A 26748-nucleotide genomic window follows, 5' to 3' on the forward strand; every position below is an offset into this window, starting at 1 on the left:
GATAATATAAAATGAGTTATGTAAATACGAGAAATATAAAAAAGAGATAAAATAAGATGAAATTGTGAGATCATATAGTAGGGATGTCGTCTTCCTAAGTGGATCCACAGAGCATGGCTACCTCCTGCCTGAGCTCTGCGATCTCCTGATATAAACAGTCGGCTTCGGTAGTGTGGGTGAGATCAGACACTCCCATCTGTAAAGTGAGGTCATCCACCTTCTGTCTAAGCTCTGTGATCTCTCTACGACACTCAACAATCTGGGTGCGGATGTCGGGGGTCTGCAATGAAAGATTATTAGAGAAAATAGTGATCCTGGGAGAAGGTGCTGTAGGCGTGTACTCAGCAATGGGTGGTGATCTCGGCTCCTCGACGGTCTCTCCCTGGCCCTCTAGAGCATAACTCCAATTCGCTGGATCATGCACACTAGTCATCATAGGATCTGGCAGTGTGAAATAATGGATAGCCTCGCTGTCGACCAGCAATCGAAACTGGCATGGGTGGAAAGAGGCTCTCCTCATCAACCCTCTGGTCAAACATAAGTCGATGTCCATGGTAGTGTACCCACAGTAGATTCGGAGATGTGACAGCTTGCGAGACAGACCTAAAGCGACAGCAATCTGCATGATGATCCCGCCCACATGGATGACTCCTTCGGTAGATCTGGAGACACCGCTGAGACCATATAACAAAAAGTTCCCACATGCTACTAGGCGAGACTGGGATGCACAAAATAGTAGGAAGATCTCCTCTTCACTCAGTAATGTCTCTGCATCCGGTCTTCCCAGGAAGGAATGTGCCAATATCATCTGAAAGTATCTAAAGGCGGGGTTATGTATAACCTGAGATAGCTGCGTAGATGGATCCTGACTTCCTCCACCTGATATATCACTCCAAAACCTCTCCACCTCCTTACCCAGAAAATATCCCATAGGTGTCTCCGGGATAGCATCAGGAGTGGTCTGGAAGCCCAATAGGTCACCGAACTCTTTCTGGATGAAAGAGTACTCAACTCCAAAGAGCCTGAAAGCAGCATACCCATCTGGTCCAAAGTATGGGTCATAGTCGAATGCACTCAGGAACTCCAATGTCAGGTTCCTGTAGGTGTTACTCAAGTCGTCGGCAAACTCGTCCCAGTGAAGCTGGTGGTTAAGGAATCGGATACTCGGCTCGATACCCAGTGCCTCCATACAGTGTTGATCAGGATAACGTGTGGGTGCCATAGGGCGCTGATACAGAGCGATGTAGCGCTCTCTCTGAGCATTATCTCTATAGGCCACGTGCATATCATCGAAATCCTGCATCCTGTAAAAGTTAAGAAAGTGATCCTGAAAATGCAAACCATTCAAATTTTTAGTCTCGATGCAAAATATGATAAAATAAAATAAAAATAAAATTAAATAAATGCGAAAAAGTAAAATGAAAGAAAAACCATGGGTTGCCTCCCACGCAGCGCTTGTTTAATGTCATTAGCTTGATGATTAGAGTTCATACACCTGTAGTAGTAGGGATTGGTGGATCAATCAGGGTGTGGCTTGAGTAGTATGCTAGAATGTCTCCTCCTTCGTAGAGCTTTAGTCTTTGTCCATTTACAATGAATGGACTACAGTTTTCGTTCTTGATTTCAACGGCTCCGGATCTCAGAATCTTGGATACTTCGAAAGGACCAGTCCATCTTGAACGTAACTTTCCCGGGAAGAGTCGTAACCTAGAATTGAAAAGGAGAACAGGATCGCCTACTTTGAAGTTTTTCTTTACTATTCTTTTGTCGTGATAGGCTTTTGTTCTTTCTTTGTATATTTTTGCATTCTCATAGGCAGATTGCCTAAGTTCTTCTAATTTATGAATGTCTAGGGAACGCTTTTCTCCATCGGCTAGGTAGTCTAAATTCAAAGTTTTAATGGCCCAATAGGCCTTATGCTCTAATTCGAACGGTAAGTGACAGGATTTTCCATAGACTAGTTGGTATGGAGTAGTTGCTATAGGGGTTTTGAAAGCGGTTATATAGGCCCATAATGCTTCTTGAAGCTTCTGAGACCAGTCTCTCCTAGAAATAGAAACAGTTTTCTCTAGGATTTGTTTTATCTCCCTATTGGACACTTCTACTTGGCCACTGGTCTGTGGGTGGTATGGTGTTGCTACTCTATGCCTAACTCCATATTTTCTTAAACGTTTGTCAAATATTCTCGATATAAAGTGTGATCCTCCATCGCTTATGACTAAACGTGGTGTTCCAAATCTAGGGAATATATAGTTTTTAAATAGTTTGATTACTACCCTAGTGTCGTTTGTGGGTGCAGCTATAGCTTCAATCCACTTAGACACATAGTTTATAGCTACTAAGATATACCTGTTTCCTAAGGATGGCGGGAAAGGTCCCATGAAATCTATACTCCATACGTCAAAGAGTTCTACTTCCTGAATGTTTCTTAGAGGCATTTCATCACGCCTTGAAATGTTCCCAGTGCATTGGCATCTATCACATTTGACAATGCAAGCATAGACATCACGCCACATGGTAGGCCAGAATAGGCTAGCTTGAAGAATCTTGGCGTATGTCTTAGAGGTGCTCGCATGTCCACCATAAGGTGCAGAATGACAATGCTTGATAATATTATTTACCTCTTCTTCCGGAAAGCAACGGCGGAAATGCCATCTTTACCCCTTTTGAAAAGGAGCGGTTCGTCCCAATAGAAGTTTCCCACATCATGGAAGAATTTCTTCTTGCGGTGGTAGTCAAGATCAGGGGGTACTATATCAGCAGCTAGGTAATTAACGAAGTCTGCATACCAGGGTACGTTACTTATTGCTAAGGAATTTTGGGGATGCTCATGAGGGCTTAGGTTATCATCTTCAATGGTTTCTACTCTAGCTATCAGTCTATCATAGGCGAAATCATCATTTATGGGTACTAGTTCAGGTTTTAGATGTTCTAGCCTAGAAAGGTGATCGGCTACTACATTTTCAGTGCCTTTTTTATCTCTTATATCTAAATCAAACTCTTGTAGTAATAGAATCCATCGGAGTAACCTGGGCTTGGCATCTTTTTTACTTAATAGGTAACGAATGGCAGCATGATCGGTGTAAACTATAATTTTTGCTCCTACTAGATAAGATCTAAATTTGTCTATAGCGAAAACTACAGCGAGTAATTCTTTTTCAGTTGTTGCATAGTTAAGTTGGGCAGCATCTGGGGTTCTACTGGCATAATAAATGGCATGTAATTTTTTTATCTTTCCTTTGTCCTAGAACGGCTCCAACTGCATAATCACTAGCATCGCACATTATCTCAAAAGGTTCTAACCAATCAGGCGGTTTCATAATAGGTGCAGAGATTAATGCTTGCTTTAAAAGATTGAATGCGTCATTACATTTTTCATCAAAAATGAATTCAGCGTCTTTCATTAAAAGTCCAGTTAAAGGTTTGGTTATTTTGGAGAAGTCCTTAATAAAACGCCGGTAGAATCCAGCGTGTCCAAGAAAGCTTCGGACTTCTCTGATGGTTTTTGGTGGTTTTAGGTTTTCTATAACTTATATTTTAGCTCTATCTACCTCTATACCTTTTTTTAGAAACTATATGTCCTAAAACTATTCCTTCGGTCACCATGAAATGACACTTTTCTCAGTTTAGCACGAGGTTCACCTCCACGCATCTCTCCAGGATTTTCTCAAGGTTAGCAAGGCAATTGTGGAAATCAAATCCGCAAACCGAGAAATCATCCATAAACACTTCCATGATACCATCTAGCTAATCTGCAAAGATGGACATCATGCAGCGTTGGAAAGTGGTTGGGCCATTACAGAGGCCAAATGGCATTCGTCTGTAGGCAAAACTTCCATAAGGGCATGTAAAGGTAGTTTTTTCTTGATCTTCGGGGTGGATAGGTATTTGAAAGAATCCAGAGTATCCATCTAGATAACATAAGTAAGAGTGTCTGGCTAGACGCTCCAACATCTGGTCTATAAATGGTAAAGGGAAATGATCCTTCCTGGTTGCTTTATTTGATTTTCTATAATCTATACACATCTGCCATCCTCTTTCTAAATGTTTTGCTACATGTTCGCCTTTATCATTTTGCACGACTGTGATGCCTCCCTTTTTGGGTACTACATGCATAGGGCTCACCCACTTACTATCCGAGATCTGATAGATTATACCTACCTCAAGTAACTTAAGAACTTCCTTTTTAACAACATCACTCATTATAGGGTTTATTCTTCTCTGATGTTCCCTGGAGGGTTTTGAATCTTCTTCGAGCGAAATTCGATGCATGCATACAAATAGGATTATACCTTTCAGGTCAGAGATATTATATCCTAAGGCTGAGGGATATCTTCGTAAAACGTCTAAAAGTTGGTTCGTTTCCTCTTGGCTCAAGGTAGCACTGACTATAACTGGACGGTTCATCTTTTCATCGAGGAACTCATATCTCAGGTTCTTAGGCAGTTCCTTAAGTTCTAAGGTTGGTTTCTTAGGGCATGGCATAGGATATGGGGTAAGGGATAAACATTCGTAAAGGTTATCATCGATGTAGGGTTTCTTAAAGTCATCATCTTCCATTATGAGGGTTGATGGTAACTTAATTATTTTTATAATTTTTTCTTGTTCTAGTTCTCTAACATATTCATCAATGATATCTAAGGCATAACACGCGTCTCCCATCACAGGTGCCATAAGAAATTTCGAAAGTATAAATTCTATTTTCTCGTCACCTACCTCAAATGTCAACTTTCCTTTCTTGACATCTATTATGGCTCTTGCAGTCGATAAGAATGGTCTACCTAGAAGGATTGGTATATTATTGTCCTCTTTGGGTCCATGACAACAAAATCAGTAGGGATAAATAACTAACCTATCCTAACAGGGACATCTTCTAAAATGCCTATCGGATACTTAACAGATCTATCGGCTAATTGAAGTGACATCTTAGTGGGCTGTAATTCTCCTAAGTTTAACCTCTCACAAACCGCTAAAGGCATTAAGCTCACACTAGCTCCTAAGTCTAGAAAAGCTTTTTCGATGACATGATTACCCAAAAGGCAAGGAATGGAGAAATTTCCAGGATCTTTATCTTTCTTTGCTAATTTGTCCTCGGAAATAGCATTACATTCCAAAGGCTTCGGATCGTCAAGTCTACGTTTGTTGGTAAGGATGTCTTTGAGAAACTTTGCATAAGAAGGTATTTGGGTGATGGCTTCTGTGAAAGGGATTTCTACATTTTTCTATAACTTTAATAAATTTTTGATACTGTTTATTTATCTGGGTTTGTTTGAGTCTTTGTGGATATGGTATAGGTGGTTTATATGGCCGGGGTGGTACGTAAGTTTTATCTTTAGGTTCTTTTCCTTGTTCTCGACCTTCCTGGTTTTCAGATTCCTCTGGTTCCTTTACTTCGTCCGTGGGTTTGGTACATTCCTTAGAAGTTTTGGGTTCACTCAATCTAGGGTCTGGTGGCTCATCATAAGCGTTCCCACTTCGTAGGGTAATGGCATTGGCTTGTCCTCTCGGATTTTATTGAGGTTGTCCAGGGAACTGTCCTCCAGGTGTAGTCTGAGGGGCTTGGTTTAAAGCTACCTGAGAGATCTGGGTTTCAAGCATCTTGGTATGAGTAACTATTTGGTCAACCTTGGTTCCCAACTGAGTAATCAATTCGTTAACATGAATGTTCTGGTTCATGAACTCCTTGTTTTGTTGGGTTTGAGAGGTGATAAAATTTTCCATAATTTTCTCAAGGCTCGGCTTTGGTGGTATAGGTTGCATAGGTTGATTTGATCTTGGGGCTTGATAACTAGGTCTCGGAGGTGCATTATTTTGGATAGGGTTATTGTTTTTATAGGAGAAGTTTGGGCGATTCCTCCATCCAGGATTATAGGTATTCTAGTATGGGTTCCCTTGGGTGTAGTTCACTTGCTCATAGTGGGTTTCGTTTAATAGACTGCATTCTGCAGATTGGTGTCCTTTGGTTCCACATATCTTACAATCCGACGAAACTGCTGCTATAGTATTCGGGTTTATGCACATATGTTCGACTTTGAGGGCTAATGCGCCCATTTTAGCTTGCATCATGTCTATAGAGCTTAGTTCATGCACTCCTCCTTGGGCTTCCTTCTTCTCAACTGTCGCTCGTTCGACTCCCCATGATTGATGGTTTTGAGCCATATCTTCGATGAGGGTACTAGCTTCAGGATAAGGTTTGTTCATCAGAGCACCGCCTGCGGCAGCGTCGATGGTCATCTTCGTGTTATAGTGAAGTCCATTATAGAAGGTTTGAATGATTAACCAATTTTCTAAACCATGATGTGGGCATGCTCGTAACAACTCTTTATATTTCTCCCAAGCTTCGAACAACGATTCTCCTTGGTTTTGGGTAAATCTAGTTATATGGTTTCGAAGAACGGCGGTCTTACTCGGGGGAAAGTATCTAGCAAGGAATACTCTTCTAAGATTATCCCAAGTCGTAATGGAATTGGGTGGAAGGGAATCTAACCATGATAGGGCTTTATCTCTAAGGGAAAAAGGGAATAATCTTAAACGTATTGCCTTAGGAGAAGCTCCATTGGTTTTAAAAGTGTCTTCTAATTGAAGAAATATTTTTAAATGTTGGTTTGGGTTCTCAGTAGCGAGACCTGCGAATTGTCTCTGTTGCACTAGTTGTAACAAGGATGGTTTAAGTTCAAAATTATTAGCTGGGATGGTTGGGTTTACTATACTAAAACTAGGTTCTTGATTGGATGGTTGAGCAAAATCTTTAAGAGGTCTTTGGTTTTGATCTTCGGCCATAGCTCTCTTAATTCTATGAAAGAATAAACGTGCGCGAGCGTAACACTCAGGTTCCGCCAGAGGGTATACTAAGCTTAAACTTCTGGTGCTGCGAGTTCTTCGCATTGACCGGCGGAAATAGCCTAAGTCTAAACGATATAACAACAGAAAAATGAAATTTGACGAAATTGGTCCCCGGCAACGGCGCCAAAAACTTGATGCGTTTTTGCTTTTCGCAAGTATACGAACGCGTCAGAGTAATATAAAAGATTGTCGAATCCACAGAGACCAAGTGTCAATCTATCGTTATCTATTGTTATAGTGTTTATCAAAGGCAGTCAAAATAAGTGTTTTTTAGAGTGTGCAATGAAAAGTGAAGTATTGAATAAAGTTCAATTAATAAAGACAGGGTCGAATGTAATTCACATAATCAATTAATAATCCAAGTACTTGCTAATAGAACTACTTATGGGCAATGTTTCCTACTTTGAAAAGAACTAATGTAACGGGAACTGTCGCTTTCGCGTATTCATAACCGAGTTATACTACCTAATCAAACCCTCTTATTATCACTTATAAAAAGGCGCGCATTGCGTTAGAGTAGTAAACCTATTTTTAAGAAATATAGTATCTTGACTAAGTTGAAAAGTATTATAACCTGAATTTCTTAACCAAAAGAGGTTCTTACGAACCAGACTCTAAACTTATAAACGCGTCCGAAAATAGTTTTAAAATCTCTTTTCTTCTTAAGTTAAAATCTCCTAATGAACTAAACAAAGCGCTTTCGCTGTTTTTGAAATAGTTAAGAACAATTAAGTTTAGATAGACGTTGGACGGCTTTCGATCTTACCCAACGGAATTGAATGCGGGAAAACTTAAGTTGAAAGTTAAAATAGCCCTTAAGTGCTTCTAAGAACAATTGTACAGATTATCGGTTCAATTACGATCCTTACATTCTAGACTTATAAATTTAGTTAGACATGGTAAAGTAAAAGTGCATTAATTTAAATAAAAGTAGTGCGAGTGCGGAAAGTAAATAAAAGTAGTGCGAGTGCGGGAAATAAATAAAGTAGTGCGAGTGCGAGGAAATAAATAATTTAAAGCGAGTGCGAGGAAATAAATAAAAGTAAAAAGAGTGCGAGAAAATAAATAAAAGTAAAGTGAGTGCGAGAAAATAAATAAAGTAAAGACAAGTAATAAAAACCTGCTCCAATCGGAGGGTTGAATAAATTGCAAAGCGGAAATGAAAATGGCGGCAGGATTAACTTCCTTCCAAAGTGCTCCAAACTCGATTACAGACTCGATCACAGACTCGTTTACACAATTGTGGTAACACTCCAATGCGAAGCGATTACCACTTTAAAATACTGAATATATGCCTAAGTGAAACAAAGTTACTCTGAGTTTGCCTCTGCTCTAAGTTTGGATCTTCCTCTGCTCTAAGTTTGGATGATTCAAAAAGTGATTTCGAGTTTCTATTTATAAGCAAGTAAAAAGATGGAAATGACAAGGATGCCCTTCAACTTGAAAATGGGAGGGAAAACTTTTCCTCTTGTGGCGCCCGACACAAGGCCATGGCGCCCGGGACAAGGCCAATCTGAGGCGCCTTAGTGGAAGTAGTGGGGAACGTGGCAGTTGAGGTAGGTTGAGCTTGGACACGTCATGGCAGGGTCTATGGCGCCAGCCATGGTGGAAGCCACAAGTACAAAATGCTGAAATTTAGGGTTTTTAGCTCTTTTTCGCTCCTTTTCTCGATCGGAGCTCCAATTAAAGTAAAAACCTGAAAACAAAGAAAAACATAGTAATAACACAACAAAATAACAATAAAACAACTAGAATGCATGTGAAATCGGAGTCGAAAATACAGTAAATTTCAGTGTTATCAAGAATGTATTTAGAGTTGTGCACAAAGGGTATCACTTTCGGTAGCGCTTGTCAAGGAGCACTATATTTCTGCGGAATATAGCATATATGTCTTTGTACAAATTTATATACACATACTATCTTTATGGCTGCTATCAAAATAATTGAAAAAATAAATACATAAATTTCAATTTCAGAATGCATCGTCCAACCAAAAGATTAAAAATATTTATTTTGTTTCTCCATCAAAAGAAAGACATCCAATTATAAGAGTGTTCATTGATGTGAGTTAGTTCGCAAATCTATTGATTCAAATTGAACAAACTCATAAATTGTTTGAACTCGTTTATTTACTGATATATTCAACTCAATCCGCAATAATCAGTTCTAATCACAATTTTTCCAAAAAAAATATATCTATTTAACATCAATATACTAATACTACTAGACCATGAATTTAAATAATTCTAAGATTTAATATTGTTTCTGATTTTATTTTGTATCATTTTCAGGTTTCTTATTTCATTAAAATAAGGTGTTTTGTAAAATTTCCTACTATTATCAAGTGGATGAATTTTATGGACATTATATAATGTGTTTCAAACAAGTTGAGTGTTACAAATGAGTGTAATTTTATCGAATTATGTTATTATTTTTTTATAATTGAAAAAAATTATTTAGAAAATTATTTTTTACTTGAAACAGAACCCACAAACTCAACCTAACCCAACTCATAAATGCACAAATCGATTTTGTTTCGTTTGGTTTTGAAATCTTGGGTTGGACGATGAACTCAATTCATTAAAATTTGAACGGATTGGATAAGGGATTAGACCAAACAAAGTTCAATCCAACTCGTATTCATCGCTATCAAACACTAGTGAAGGTTGACTCAGTTGGTAAGGAGTTGTCTCACATACTAAAAGGTTGTGAGTTAACCTCTACAACCAATGTAAAATATCATTGGTGAGTAATATGTAACAGATCACTAGGATGTGCTTTTGATATTTGAGATAGTACATTGTTTTATGATTGAAATGATTAGAAAAAATTGATTAATATTTTAAAATAGTGGTTTTAATTTTTCGTATCTCGATAAATGATGTCCACTAACCAAAAAGAGGAGTTTCTAAGTGTTTCATCGAAATGAGGTGAAAATAAAACTGAACTGGGTGTAGAAAAACCACAAAATCTGGCACACGACATAAAATGCACCAAGGAGCCTAACTGAGGTAAGTCCATTCAATTGACACCTTAAGGAAATTGATTTGAAGAGCTTGACGCACAAATTTTCAATACAAATCCAAGCTAAATGCATGCTCAAAAGTAATCAAATTCCATAATTAACGATGAATGTTCAAAATTAAGAAAGACTCGATTAATCAATTCATTGGGGAATATTAACCAATCAATTGGCACACTCAATTTGGAATGATTTCAATTTGATTTTCAATAAGGACAACCCTCTTTGATTTCTTCCCAGAAATACAATATCAACACTCGTCTTACAAACTAAAATACATCAATCAATCGAATTTATTATGTTCTTTCATAGATGAAAGAAGATTAATTGTTCACATGCCTCTTTCTTCCAAGACTATTTGGATACTAGCTGTAGAGCTCGCTTTTCGAATATTCATCTTATGTTATGGAACTATGACTTAATTCGCCTCACATATTTCATAAAAAAATTGGATAAGTATTATCATAAAAGGATTTGTCAGATCACATGACATTTTCATGTCTTGGGTAGCAGTGATGTGTTGCTAGATACTGCTCATTGTTTATTATGTTAAATACATGATTTAATATAATTGCCAATGTCACGAAAACCTACAGGGTCACACACAAAATGACGAATTGATGAGAGATAGAGTAAATGAGGAACATCGTAAGGTACGGTGCACTTAAGTGAATTGTAGAACATCATAAGTATAAGACCCCAATTTTGACCCTAAGATCCCCCATGTTATCTCATCATATGCATTAGCATTGGGATCACATCTTGGCATCCTCCTTACCCCATATTCATTGGGTTTGCATTGAGACAGATCACCAAGCATTATTTTATTGTATAATTCTTTGTATTTTATCATCTTTACTAACCAAAATACCAAAAATATGTCTTTGTATACACTAACTCTTTTGTAGGTAAGGTATGTCCTCACCATTGATTCATCAAGCTCATGTCTAGGGTTTAAGAACCTCATTGCAAAGAGCTCAATCAGGAATGATCTACTATGTCTCTAAGCATCATATATGAATCCCAATGATATTCACATGTTATTTTGATCAAGAATTCATCAAGGGTTTGGAATTGGTTTTCCTTGAAACCCTAGTTCATCTGGGTGTCTTGTGTGACTTCTTCAACAAGCTTCTTCAACAATTGATCAAATATTTCAAGGGATACTTCAAATTTCATCATCTTATGCATATATGATCTCCCATGAGTCCCAAAAGTCAAGATAATTTCAAGCTATCAAGTTAGTTCATGGTGGTTGACCAAAGGAATTCATCTGATCAAAATTGGGTTCCCTAGACCCTATCTCCTACAATGTTTATCATATGAAAATGATCCCAAGAGAAACGTTACTCTATATGACATTACAAACAACTTTCATGTTGGGGTCTAGATCTAGTTTTGCTTGGAAAGTCGTTTTTTATGGTGAAAGATTATAGGTCATTTTGTCTAAACCCTAATTTGGAGGTCAACTTCCCAAGACCATAACTTGCTCAATTTTTATGAGATGAAATATTTCCAAGTTGCACAATCAAATTCAATATGTATAATTCAAGTTTTATGTTTGGATTAAGAGTCAATTCAACTTTTATGAGCATGTGATATGAGGATACATTATAGGTCATTTTGGACCAATGCCATTGAACAAGTGATTTTCCTCAACTTCAAAAATGCATAACTCCTTCATAATAAATACAAATGAGGTCAAACTTGTGAACCATTTTAATTACTTTGAGAGAGCTACAACTTTGATGAAGGAACTTTTCTCATTTGAAGCTCACATAAAAAGTTAGTCAAGGTGGAATAAGTTAACATATGGCTTGACACTTAGAATTTTTTTTAACATGTTTGATTTTCCCAACTTCCACTTCAAAATTCATCATTATCCAAGCTTAAAATGAAAAAGTGTCCAACATTAAAGTTGTTCCTCTTGATCTAACCTTTCCAAAAAGTCAAATTTCATTCATTTTGGACAAGATTTGAATGGGCTGCACATGGCTTGAACATTGTATCATCATTTGGACAAGATTTGAATGGGCTGCACATGGCTTGAACATTGCATCATCATTTGGAAAGATTGAAATTCAAACTCCCACACACCAATGCATGACATTCCAACATGATCTCAGCCTTGTTTGTATTCAATTATGGACCAAATGACATGATTTCATGGGCCTGTACACGCCCATGCACCCATACATCACTCATTTCTATTTTTGGATTCCATGTTCAAGTGTGCAAATATCAATTGAATTGGCTATAAATAGAGGCTTTATGCATCAAAATCGAGGACCCTGCGCACCAGCTTTGATCCCAAGCATTCAAACCCTTCCATTTCAAAGGATAATCCTGAGAATTTCCATTGGAAATTGAGTTTGAATCTCACTGTTTTGAGATTCAAATCTCCAGGGATCCAAAGCCTTTTGATCATTCTATTATACTCCTTCAAGCATCCTGAACAAGATCAAGCACAAGCAAGAGCAAGACCAATCGAATTCAGACCTACATTGAAGGTATTTTCCAAAAAAAATCATCTCTTCGATTCCCACTCAATTCTCCATAATTTTCTTGGATCTTTGGTTGTCTAAAGTCCTACCAATGTAGGAAACAAGATTGAGTTGCTTTGAGGTCAAATCGAAGCAACTCAGATCGTGCACCTCAAATTTCAACTTCTTGTACCTCTCAATATACTTGGAGTTAGGATAAATTGAGGTTAGATTCGAGCTCAGTGCCATTTTTACTTTAAAATCATGTCCTTTTTAATTTTGGTGATGGTTGTGACTGAACCAATCCGGTGAGACTCACCGGAGAAGGAGACCGGAGCTTTGGCTCCGGCGGTGAGTTGGCATTCATCAGAGCCACATGATCCATTTGAAATGATATAATCTCACGCGTTGGTTTGAATTACTGTTTGTGTGGCACGCTGACTCAGGTCCATTGTGGATTGCGCACTAGTGACCACTTGATCTGCCACCTCAATTAATGAGGGAGATCAAGTGGTCCACGTTTTTTCTGATTATTTGAGTTTCATTTTATTTGTTTTATTTTCATTAATTCATATTAATTTTAATATTGATCCAAAAAATATGAGAATTTCACCCAAAAATTTAAATAAATTCCTCTTTCATTTTCTGAATTAAAATAATTTTTTGGATCATTATTAATATTTTTTATGATTTAATTGATTTTGTGAATATTTTTAATTGTTTAAAAAAATTTAAGTTTCCAAAAATTATGAATTTTTTCTCCAAGGTCCTTTGACCTTGTTTGACCTATGATAAATCTCATTGCCATTTCTTTGGTGTTTTGATGAGATTTTAGGAATTTGACAAACCATAATTTAATTTAATGTATATTTTAATTGATTTTAATTATTTAAATGCCAAATAAATTGTGTTAAGCTTCTAATTTTGACTTGTTGAGTTTGACTTGTGTTGTTGGGCCTTGGTCAAGGTTGATTTGACTTTGTTGAGTTAAAATCATTGGATTTAGGAGATTGATGAGATGTACATTTCATCTCCCAAAATGAATGAATGATTTTAATTTGGTAAAAGTCTTCCTTTGACCAATTTGTGTTGATTCCATTCCCCCCCCCCCCCCCCCCCCCCTCATTCCCTTTCTCTATTCATTCATGTCATGAACCTATGATATCTCTATATCTTAAGGCTAGTTGTTTGAAAACCCAACATGAGTGTGGATGAGATTGGTCCACCCTTTTGCATATTCTTTTTGTGTGTGGTATGTTTTATGAGCACGATTCATTATACTATGTCTCTAACATGCATTAACACCAAACTTTTATTGTCCGGTCTCAAATAGTTGTGACTTCTACATAAGTCCAATTCCGATTGCTTAACAAAGCGCTAAATTTGTGACACAAAAAGATAGCATTCTAGTAAGTGAGATTGTAAGTCTCCCCTCTTTCATGGTATTATGTGGAAACTTGGCATTTTTTCCTTCATTTGGAAGATGTCTTGGTCCAAGGATTCATGCTTGTGATAAGTGGGTTGAGTGTTCTCCAAAGAATGACTTAAACAAAACAAAAGCAAAGGCAATACTAACTTCTATCAACTAACATTTAATTTCAAGCCATTTACTTTTATGCACTTTACATTCAAGTCTTTATTCATTTGCCATTATTCACACCATTCAATTTTTTTACTTAATGTCATTTTCACTTTGATCATTTAAGCCTTATCTTATGATTATATTGTCTTGGTATATACTTGTTTGTGTTTGTGGTCTTTTGACCTTAATGTACGTAATAAAAACAAAAACCTTAAAAGACATTTTGTGTGGACGGTTGGTTTTGATCTGAGACATTAGACTTAGAATTAGGCAACACTCCCTATGCAAAGGACTTGGCCAATGCCAACTTTAATGAAACCAAGTGCTTGAGAATTGTAATTTCATCTGATGCAATTATTGAAGATCCATTTGAGTTCATCTACAACATTTTAAAGTTGTTATTTTGAACCTGTGTCTAATGCCTATCTTTGAAGTCATATGATACATGGGGAATTATGAAGAAGATCATGGAGTTGCTAATCTTGGATGCGGCTATATTTATTTGATGTCTTGCTCTTCATCTTGCTATTTGTGTATTGATATTTCTTGATTCTAAAGTCCAAGAGAAATTTGGGTTTCTATATGACATTCTTGTCTATTGGATTGCAGCCCATTCGTTAGATCTTTTCAACTCTTAACTTTTAAATTTTTGCTTAGGATTAGTCTATTCATCTCCTCCCACTTCTTAAATTTCAAATCTCTCCTCCTTTTTTTAAAATCTTCTTTGCTTGTGTTTTCTAAACTTAGACCATATTGCAAATTAAGAAATTTGGCCTTATGCCGTTGCATTTTTAAACTCCTTTCTTAATCAAACTTGTAAATAAACTTAACTATACTTAACTTAAAATTTCAAAAGACAAAAAGAATTAACACTCATTCAAACCTTTTTAGGCCTCTTGTTCCTTTGTTAAACTTAAAATTTTGTTAAAATCAACTCACTCATTCTTTGAAGTTTATACCACGAACTACGAGGTTTTGATCCCTCATTTTATGTTGGTACGTAGGCACAAGTCCGAAGGTATTGTCAAACACAAAAATATAATTAATGAATTCTTTTCTCATCCCTTCATTCTATTTTATTGCAAACATCATTTTGTACAAAAACACATATGCACACAAGAAAGGGCTCCCTAGGAGTACCTAGGACACTTTGGGTACTAACATCTTCCCTCTGTGTAACCAACCCCCTTACCTGTAATCTCTGGCATTTTATTAGTTTTGATTTGAAAAATTCTTACCTTTGGGTTTTGTTCGTACTTTTCCCTTTTCCCTTGGAAACAATAAAAGCGCGGTGGTGACTCTGGTTTAATTGACGTCTAGCTTATCCATAGCTTGATGGTCATGAATTTACTGCTACAATAAAGTACGGTGCACTTAGGTAGAATACGAAATATCGTAAGGTACCACGCGCTTAAGTGATTTTGGTATATCATAAGATATGGGCCATATACACTTAAGTGGGCTTTTTAGCTTGCAGCCCACACAAGTGGTTCTATAAATAGAACCCTTGTGCAATCATAACCTCTTTCTCTCTCTCTCTCTCTCTCTCTCTCTCTCTCTCTATATATATATATATATATATATATATATATATATATATATATATATATATATATATCACACATTCAAAGCCTTCATTCGTAGCATCTAGCACTGAGTCTGAAGGAATCCGTTCGTGTGGACTGAGTAGAGGCATTGTCACCATTCAACGTTCGTGATCACTCCTTAGATCTGTATCAAAGGTTTCAATAGCCATAAGAGGCAACGATTCTATCACTGATCATGCCCATTCGTAAGGATCACTAAAGGAGAATTTTTTTAATTTCCGCTGCGTTTTGGATTGCAATTCTCCTTCACTTCTTACATATACTCCATGTTTAGTTTTTCGCTTTACAAATTCCTTCTCCCTTAGAAATTCATTTATATTCTTGTTCCAAGCTCTTGGAGCTTGTTTAAGTCCGTACATGGCTTTATGCAGCATGTACACCTTTCTTTCTTCGCCTTGTTTCACAAACCCAGTTGGTTGTACAACATAAACTTCTTCTTCTAAGGGGTCATTCAGGAATGCACCTTTCACATCCATCTGATACATCTGTCAGTTGTTCATGTTTGCTAGACCAAAAACCAACCTGATTGTTTCGATCCTAGCAACAGGTGCAAGAACTCCATCGAAGTCGATTCCTTGTTTCTAAAGAAATCCTTTCGCCACAAGTCTCGCCTTGTGTCGAGTCACTTCTCCTTTGGGATTCAACTTCACCTTGTATACCCACTTCACATTGATCTCCTTCTTGTCTTTGGGTAATTCGATAAATGACCAAGTGTTGTTGACTTCGATTGACTTTAGTTCTTCGTTCATTGCTTTCATCCACTTCGAATTTTTCAATGCTTCAGCTGCATTGACTAGTTCGACATCTACGTAGAAAACACAGTGTACCAGCTCACCTTCTTCATTTACCATATCATCTAATGTAATAACACATTCTTGCATGCATGTGTCTTGTTCTTTGAGGTCTTCTTGGGCCTGATTACCTATGACTTCTTATCGAACTTCTCTTTCGACTTCACTAGCTTGTTCATCACAAGATTCTTACTGAATCCTTCTTAACATTCTTATTAGGATCATCTGACTCGACTTGTCATCAAGTTTTCTTCTCAACTGATCTGGAACATATCTATATGTTATATATCCAAACACCTTCAGATGACTCAAGTTAGGCTTGACACCAAACCCACATTCTTCTGGCGTGATTCCTTCTAACTTCTTTATCGAACATCTATTCAGGATATATGTTACAGTCGACACGGTTTCTCCCCATAATTCTTTGGGTAGATGCTTTCCTTTCAACATACTTCTCACCATATACATGATGGTTCTATTCTTCCTTTCCGCGAGTCCATTCGGCTATGGAGTGTAGGGTGCACCACCTCATGCACAATCCCTTCTTTCACACATAATGCGTCGAAGTATTTCTACACATATTCTTCACCACCATCAGTCCTCAGAATCTTGATCTTTCAACCGCATTGTCTTTCGACTAGAGATTTAAACTTGGCAAATACCTCAATCACTTCACTTTTCTTCTTGATTTGGTAAGTCCATAGTTTTTGACTTAAATCATCTATGAATGTAACAAAGTATTTGTTACCTCCAATCGAATCCACCTGGATATGACCACATACATCAGAGTATATGACTTCAAAAATTGCCTTCAACCTGCATCCTTACTGAAGTTGTTCTTGTGTTGCTTCGCCTGCAGACATTCTTCACACACTTTGTTTGGAATGTCGATTTTTGGTAATCCTGAAACCATATTTTGTCTCTTCAAATCTCTTATATCTTTGAAGTTTAGATGGCCAAGTCTATAATTCCATATCCATTCATCTTTGTTGGCTGCTGATGCAAGGCACTTATGCTCCATGACATTAAGCTCAATCTTGAAGGTTCTATTATGAGACATTGAAGCCTTCAATATCAACCTTCCATTTGAGTCGATAAATCTCATCATCTTGTCTTTGATCGACACCTTGTAGTTCTTTTCGACTAACTTCCATATGCTGAGCAAATTGCTCTTCATGCCTGGTATGTACAACACATCTGAAATTACTGACCTCTTGCCATCTTTCCTCATAATCATAACATTACCAACACCTTCAGCTGATAGAGTATTGTCATTTATAAATTTCACCATGTTCTTTATTGAGGGCTTTATGTTGACAAACCAATCTTTCCTTCCAGGCATGTGTGATAAGCATCCTGAGTACAAGTACCACAGTTCCTTTAATCTCTCTTCACCTCTCGTTATAACCATTAGAACCATTTTTTCTTCTTCATGTTTAGCCATCTTTGCATAAGTTTCTTAATTCTTATGTTTTTCTGGACAGTCACTAGAATAGTGACCATGCTTCTGACAATTGTAACACTGAATGTGACTCTTGTCTGACTTTTGACCACCACCTCTTCCTCTACCTGCATCACCACCTCTTTGGTTGCCTTGGTTCCAGGGTTTTCTCTGATTCGACCAGTTTCTTCTTGATGGTTTTGACCAGTCGAATTGTTGTAGCCTCCTCTGCCTTTGTTGCCATTCTGGCTTCCTTTGCATTTCCTTTCTTTTGCTGATTGCACTTGCAAAGCCATATCACTCTTCGACTTTCCTGCAACTCTTTCATGCATTCTTTATTCATGAGATTCAAGCGTCCCTTGAAGCTCTTCCTTTGTCAGTTTTGACAAAACATTAGACTCTTCTATGGCTACTACCACGTGGTCGAACTTTGGAGCCAACGACCTCAAGATCTTTCCAACAACAAATCTTCATGTCAACACTTCTCTGCATACCTTGATTTGACTCACCAATTTCGTAAACTTTGTGAAGAAATTAGTTATGCTTTCATTGTCTTCCATCTGAAACAATTCACATGTCCTTTTGTGAGTTTGTAACCTCACCTCTTTCACCTCTTCCGCACCTCCAAACGACTTCTCCAGAATTTCCCATGCTTTTTTCGCTGACTCTATATCACTAACATTTTCAAAGTTATATGGATCAACACATTTATAGATTATAAAGAGAGATTTATAATCTTTCTTCTTAAATTATTTATGTGCAGCCCTTTCTTGATTCGTCACATTTTCTGCAAGCGTTGTTACTCATTCCTTCACAAGATCCCAAAGATCTTGATAATAAAACACAACCTTTATCTGCTTGTACCAATTCTCATAATTATTGTTCTTAAGAATCAGAAGATTATATGGAAAATGCTTGTTTGGGTGATTCATTGCCATCATGATTTTCTTCCCGCAAATCGCTCAAATCAAAAGCTCTTGATACCAGATGTTGGAAATCCACCATAACCTATGGAGAATTTTTATCAATATTGATGAACAAGATTATTATCACTCACACAATGACAATGAAAAGAAAAGAACAATTAAGAAATAAATAAAAGAACATTGGAGAAGAAGAAGAACATTTTCTGTAGAGTTTCTCTCTGTTCAGAACTTGTGGAAAACATCTGTATTCACTTTGCAACTGCAAAATTCTGTCAATACAATATTATGACTTCTCTATTACAAGAATAGGGGTTACTCCCTCTATTTATAGATTTAAGTTAACTTTCTCCCTAAGCCAAATCCCAAAATTATAAAAGCTCAAAATAGTTAATACTACTAAAAATAGGCCTAAGTTGAAATCTTGTGTGAAACAACAAGCTTCGAGACTTCGACACACTAGGTGATTCGACACTTCCTTGCTTATGTCGAACAACCTACTTTAACATAAGGAATTACAATTCAACAAATATAAGATTGTAATTATGTAACACAAAGAAACAAATTTACTAAACTTAATAATATTTTAATATTTTATCAATAACATGTTGTATAAAAACTTGAAATTTGTAAAAATTAAATATTTAAGGTACCAATCTTTTAAATAAACTTTTAAAGAAATTTAGAAAGAATGATGTTGTATATAGAAGACAAAGAATGTATTTAATTCTACCATTTAATATTATTAAATTATAAACGTAAATTAAAAACAATTATTTAGTATAATTGATTAAAATTATTTGAAATATCAAACTATTAAAATTATTTAAGGTTACCATTTTAATTGATTAAAATTATTTAATAGATAATCAAACCACTTTTTTGTGGGATATTAATAGAAATCTTAAATTGTTAATTATTTTAGCATATAATACCAAAAGATATCCAGACATATGACGATATGAAAAAGGGACGGTAGAATATACAATATTCAGTCTCGTTAAGCCATATCAATTGGTAGTTGTGCATGGATATTAAAGGTAGAAGTGCAAATTCGAATCTGCAACATCTCACTTGTTCACGTTTAATAGGTGAATTTTAACCACTAAATTACCTGAAAAAAATATAAAATAATATACAAAAATCAACATAAGAAACCACAATAAATATAAGGAACTCTGAGAAAAGTAAGCTCACCAGAACAATGCTGGCAAGGACGCATCAACATCTCTTCAACATCTCTTAACTGGAGGTACATGAAATTTTGATTTTAGCCCCTATAAAAAATTGAATATTGGTTCTTTTAAAATTTTTCGTCCATAATTTTGATAACCTCCTTAAATTTAATGATCTTCTTTTTATTCATCTTCCTCTTTTTCTTCTCTTTCACCATGTTGTAAATTTGCATGCAGAAAAATAAAACTTCCCTTTAGGACTCAAACACATGAAAATTTCTCAATCTTAACACTAACACTAACCTTAAATTTCTTCTTGTTCACCTCTCTCTTAAAAAAAATCAAAAAACGCTCACAAATTGTTTGACAAAATGCCTGAATGAACAACAACTTCTTATAATGATATGGGTTTTCCTACATTCCCAATGGTTGTAATGTCACCAAAGTTTATGTGAATAATGTGTTACTTTGTTTCCTTTGTGGTTGTAATGACTCCTTGCACACTTTATCAAATGTTTCTTTAATTGAAGTTTCTTTACAATAGCATGCATGTTACACTGTTCTTCTTCTACCTCTCATCCTTAATCACTAACAGTGGTTCCAACGATACTGTGTGATGATGTTGGTGAGGTGAAAGTGAAAGTAGATGAAGATGTTGAAAATTATAAAAGTAAATAATTGTAATGAGTGATATTGGGTGAGGGGAGAGAGAGAGAGAGAGAGAGAGAGAGAGAGAGAATACGAAAATAAGGATTCTATTATTAAAAAATGATTGTGTTACAAACTGATTTATATAAGTGTGTATTTATATACAAAGTTACTTGATTAATAAGTAACAAACTATAAATCCTAATTGACTTTGGGCTTGGACTACACACAACTTGGATTATATCTTATATCTCAACATACCCCCTTATAATCCAAGTTGTCAAATATATTCTAATCATAGTCAATTTGAACTATTCCTAATTTCTTTCTCAAATTCAGGAATTTGTCGATCTTCAATTCTTTGATGAAAATATCGATCAATTGTGCTTCACTTAAGCAATGCATCACTTCAAGTTCGCCTCGATTTACCTTGTTCCTAAGGAAATGAAATCTAGCTTCGATGTGCTTACTTTTTCCATGTGGGTTCTTCGCAAGATTTATGGATGACTTGTGTCGATCTGCAACACCAGAGGTTTCTTCACTTCGACCTCCATTTCTTCAAGTACATATCTGATCCAAATTGCTTGACACGCATCATAGGATCTTGCTATATATTCAGCCTCAGACGATGACAATGTCACCACAGGTTGCTTTCTCAAGCACCATAAGATTGGAGCATCAAACACTTGAAAGAAATAACTAGTTGTGTTTGTTTGATCTTCCTTATTTCCACACCAATCTGCATTTGAATTGGAATTAATCACAACTTCTTTGCTTTCAGAATCTTGTCAAAATAGAATTCCATAGTTTATCGATCCTTTTAAGTATCTCAGGATTCTTCTTGTAGCCTTCATGTGTAACACCCTTGGTTCACTCATGTATCTGCTCACTAATCCGACTGAAAAATCTATATTAGGTCGACTGTTGCATACATATCTTAGAGATCTGACAATTTGTTTGAACGAAGTTGCATCGACTTTGTCTTCCTCTTCATGCTTCTCCAACTTCAAATTTGGTTCGACAAGTGAAGATGCATGAGTCGAATCATCCATTAGGAATCTCTTGAGTATCTCTTTGACATACTTTTTTTGATGTAGCACCATATCTTGCTTCGGCATTTGAAATTCCATGCCTAGGAAATAAGACAAGTTTCCCATATCCGACATTTCAAACTTCTTCTTCATTAGTCTTTGAACTTCGACAAGTTCTCCAAGTTACTTCCAATTGCTAGCAGGTCATCGACATATAAGAAGATGATTGTTATATCTTGTGCCACAACCTCAACATAGACATCATACTTAGATTTGCATTTGATGAATCCCAATTCGACTAAGTATGAGTCGATCTTCTTGTTCCATGCCCTAGGTGTCTGCTTGAGACCATAAAGCTCTTCATGCAACTTGTATACTTTCCATGCTTCCTCCTAAATCACAAACCCAGGAGGTTGTGTGACATATACCTCTTCATCTAGAGTACCATTCAAAAAAGTTGATTTCACATTTAAGTGAAATATCAACCAGCCTTGATTGCATGCCAAGGCGACGACTAGACGAACAATCTCCAATCTTGCTACTGGTGTGTATACTTCAAAGTAGTCGACTCATTCTCTCTGAAGAAAACCTCGAGTTACCAATGCTTCCTTATGTCTTGCTATCGATCCATCAATAGTGTGTTTTAACTTAAACACCCACTTCACTTCAATAATTTTTGTATGTGTTGGCAATTCGACTAACTCTCATGTGTTACAAACTGATTTACATATGCATGTATACATATACAAAAGATTCTTTTATTTAAGAATGATTATGTTACAAACTGATTTACATATGCATGTATTTATATACAAATTTACTTGACTACTAAGTAACAAACTAAGTAACAAACCTTAAACTCTAATTGACTTTGGGTTTGCACCACACACAACTTGAATTATATCTTATATCTCAACAATGAAGAAACAAGAATTATGATAAATATATAATAAGATTGCATAAACTGTGAATACAATATATGAAATTCTAGTTTAAAATCTTCCAGAAAGAAATCCTTAGCATGTCATTACTTTGATAAAGTTTCAAAAACTCAATCATTTGCCCCAATTCTTAATGACCCTTTTCTGTTCTTCATTGTTGTTTTACATATCTAGTTGTTTTTAATACGCTGATACACTTCATAGAATGGATCATTAGGCACTGATTCTTATACTATGAGATGTCACAAGTTGTTTACTCTTCAAGTGGATTATTTTCAACTAAGTCATATAGTTCATATCCAATTCCAAATCCTTATTTTTTAAAACTATGACTGATATACTTCAAGCGGGTTTAGTGTAACATCAGTACCACCAAGAAGCATCAATGTTAACTATGACTGAGAAGATTAATAAATAGCAGATAAAATAGTTTTCAATTTCAATAAATTGTATTCTAGATATTGTATTTTTCATGCCGGCTGGAGAAATAAAATGATGCCTCAAAAGTCAGCTTATGCTCGTTATTTCTTGACTTTGTTGAACAAATTCCAGTTAGATCACTGTCTCAATCGGAAGGACATGGAGGGCCCTGAACTTCTATTGCTCAAACTACAGAGAAAGATGAGGAGAAACTCGAGAGGAAGCAGATGCATTGATAGAGAACTAAAGCATAAATATAACAATGCTCGAAAAATTTCATTAAAGAGAGTTGAATAGCATCACGACACAATTTATCATGTCTATAACACGCTATAATGGTGCCCCACAAAACTTCATTCCTTTGAGGCATTTCGTCGATCAATTCACATGCACGATCAAGCTGAAAAGGCATTCCTTTGTTGTATGGCAAAATCGATGTAAGTTCTTCATCATCGTCTTTTAGAATCTTGAACGCTTACACTCAGCAGGAATCCCTACTGGGATGGCAAAAACTCACAATGTACACCTCTTGCTGTGTACAACATTATTTCTTTTGTTTTCATCCTATATCATCATTATTCTAGTGCATCAATATCAGCATAGTATTGTTTAATCCATCCATGCATAATCTCCACCTCTTTCTTCCTCTGCTCAGTCAACCAATCTTGATCACTTTCACTTGCAGCCATAAGATCCATACCATGAGTTCCTGAAAATTCAGAGCCAGTTGATAAATTGGTTTACATCTGGATATAAAATAATAAGAATTAGTTCCAAACTCTTAATACTACTTCAATTTATTCTCTATACATTAAAATCCGTATGATATAATATAAATTGTATTTATTCTTATGATACATATTCATACTTACCTTTGACGGTAGAAAGCGCAACGAGACTATCGGATAAGTTTTTCAGAACTCTGAAACATGTAAAAGCCACATAGTTAGTTTTAACACATTCTACTAAAATAATTAAGATGAATTTGTTTTTTTTTGGATTTAGGTGTTTACCCTCCACTACTATAAGGATCTCTGAGTCCATTTGAAAAAATGATATTGCTACCAAATCTTCTAAGAACTAACTTCATATTCTGCATAAGTCACAAAATGATATAATCATAATATTGAAATTGATATTTAAATATTTGTTAATAATGAATTCTGATATAGAACAACATACATGACCTCCATAGTAAGCAGTGATCCAATGAGGTCGAGGTGAGACTCCAAAATCTTTCTTGCACTTTTTAGCATAGTTTTTTAAGCTGAAAGGCATAGGTTGAAACATGGTAGAATTCCCTGTTATGCCGATGGGCATCACTATTTCGGTGCATCTCTGAATGCATAATAATTCATAATATTTTTAGTTCCACAAGTTTGAAATAATATGAGAGAACCTTCGACAATTATTATATACCTGCCACTCATAAACATTAAATGTGTCTGCTGCAACAGTATACTTATAGGCATTAACAGTACATTTGTTGCTTTCATGGTAAGCAACAACACCTCCATATATCCTACTCAGGACATCACTTCCAAAGGAAGCTCCATCAATGGCCTTACAGATATTTCTAACTAGAGGATAATCAAATTGGGCTGAGTAGATATATATGATCCTTAGGAACTCTTTCAACTCATCAGACTGTTCCAAAGGACTGCAAGAAAGAACAGTTTGAATAAGTTTAACTCTCAACTTAAATCATAGCTCAAACAAAAGGAAGAAAATAAATGAAAATATTGTTTTTTTTTACTAGCAAGTGTTAAATCTCTGGCTTAGACTGGAAAGACCATTTCTCTGAGACGCAACTTTGTCGATTTCAGACCAAGAGTTTCGAATAAATTTATAGCATGTCTCACTAGCTTCCTGCAACCAATAATGAATTTATAACTAACTATGTTTTTCATATAAAATAAATGAATCAAAAGATAAAAAATAAGTTATAGTGAATTACTTTAAAATCCCTTGTAACAACATCATAATAGGCATTTTGAGGTGTGATATTATCGAAGTATAGGAGTGGAGCCGATGATGCCAGGGCCCCCACGGCCACATGCGGATATTTAAGCCGAAACCATGCAGCAAGCACTGCATTATTAACAAATATATGACATTAATTAAGACAGCACCTAATGCCACAGAATTCAAACCAGGATTAAAGGCAATTATCCACACCGACGACAAGCACACCACCCGCGCAATCGAAAAATACCAAAGCATGGGATCCACACCGACGACAAGCACACCACCCGCGCAATCGAAAAATACCAAAGCATGGGATCCACACCAACGACAAGCACACCACCCGCGCAATCGAAAAATACCAAAGCATGGGATCCACACCAACGACAAGCACACCACCCGCGCAATCGAAAAATACCAAAGCATGGGATCCACACCAAAACTAAACCAACTAGAAACTGCGGGCTGAGACATAACAGCCTGACACTGATGATAATGCAACCAGCTAGCACAAGAGCCTAGAGCCTCCAAGCTCCTCGCCCACATAGCAGCGGCAACCTACAAAGACGTATTGACCCAGCTAGACTGCAGACTTCAAATCGCAACAAAATGGCCGCATCCATATAACCAATACCAAAACAACCGCGACTGACCTAAGACTACTTGGACTAAGATAAAAACTAGAGCTTGGAGGGTAGACTGCAACAGGATCTGCTGCTGCTACATTCAAATAGCGATTCATAGCTCGGATTCTTCTGATTCTACATTCTTATTTTTACCATTAGAAAGCAAAAACATAATATAACAGTAACACATCACAATTACAGAATTTATATAAATCATATAGACAAGAATTCTATACAAAAAGGAAGAATTCAAAATAAGAGAATCTTAGAAACTAACTTCCGCCATAGGATGCTCCCATCACAATCACTGGCGACTCTTGTGCATGTAATGAATTTTTTAAATATATCAGCACGGCGGCGTAATCTGCGAGGGCTTGTTCTGAGTTTAAGTAGCCCAACGTATTCGCATTCTTATATGCCTTTTCCTTTGATCCAAAGGGAACAGATTTCCCGTAGTAGCGATGCTAAGAAGAAAATTAAAAGTAACGTCAGAGTCAGAATGTGTAAAACCAACTTGATTCATAAATCATCATTGAGTATTAAAGAAACAGTTTCATATTTACTACCTCTATATACACCAGCAAAGCTTTAAAGGATGCTGCATTATCCGTCCCAAAATCTTCATCCGGCATTTCCATTTCACTTTCTGCACCCAAATAGGCAAGTATTGGGGCGCTGGAATTAGCACCACCCCAATACTTGAAATTTACATAATATCTTTGCTTAAACTTTGTATAACTTTTTGGAAGATGGTTAAAATGATCGAGAGTTTGTTTGAAAAAGTATGTTTTAACATCTTCATTTGAAGTGAGTGTTGCAGAGGGGTGCGCGGTTGTTTTGGATTTGGAAGATGGACTAAACAAGGAATGGGTGGTTCCAGAGAAGTAAAGGAAGAAGATGAAAAGAAGATGAACATTGTTGAATTTCTTCATTGAAACTAATTTGATTTAGAAGGTGAAAAGAAGATGAAAAGAGTGGTATGAGTTCCGAGTTCCTTTTCTTTATTCTAGAGTTCACTTATACCTTTCTGTTTTTTGGTTTGAATGCTCTTTTGGAAACTTTTTTGTTTGAATGCTATTTTGGAAGAGAGAGAGGGCGGTGGGGCCCGAAAGGTGGGAAGATGGTCATCTCCATCACGTTTTGGTCATGTACAAGTTGTAATTCAACTCATTTTGAAAGATAGAAGCAAGATATTTTATTAGCAAAATATTCTGTTCTTTTTTCGGTCTAAGTTTTGGGTCAGCAGCTTA

At 36.3% G+C, this 26748-nt stretch overlaps 1 protein-coding gene and 1 non-coding gene across 2 annotated transcripts; one reads left to right on the forward strand and one right to left on the reverse strand.

The window, feature by feature from the left end:
* The first annotated feature begins 6289 nt into the window (after window positions 1–6289).
* LOC127088938 (small nucleolar RNA R71) lies at window positions 6290–6396 on the forward strand. The gene has a single exon (XR_007790739.1). It is a non-coding gene; the product is annotated as a small nucleolar RNA R71 (small nucleolar RNA).
* A 16766-nt stretch (window positions 6397–23162) lies between these two features.
* LOC127086142 (uncharacterized) lies at window positions 23163–26529 on the reverse strand. Its single transcript, XM_051026857.1, has 9 exons — window positions 26065–26529; window positions 25776–25962; window positions 24865–24998; window positions 24664–24776; window positions 24327–24567; window positions 24090–24245; window positions 23921–24000; window positions 23780–23829; window positions 23163–23616 (listed from the first exon to the last, which is right to left on the reverse strand). Exons 1-9 carry the CDS (start codon window positions 26428–26430, stop codon window positions 23483–23485), a joined length of 1461 nt encoding a protein of 486 aa, XP_050882814.1. The 5' UTR covers window positions 26431–26529; the 3' UTR covers window positions 23163–23482.
* Between the last annotated feature and the right edge of the window lie 219 nt (window positions 26530–26748).

Source organism: Lathyrus oleraceus, chromosome 5 (genome assembly GCF_024323335.1).
Source record: "Lathyrus oleraceus cultivar Zhongwan6 chromosome 5, CAAS_Psat_ZW6_1.0, whole genome shotgun sequence".
In the NCBI taxonomy this organism is placed as follows: Eukaryota; Viridiplantae; Streptophyta; class Magnoliopsida; order Fabales; family Fabaceae; genus Lathyrus; species Lathyrus oleraceus.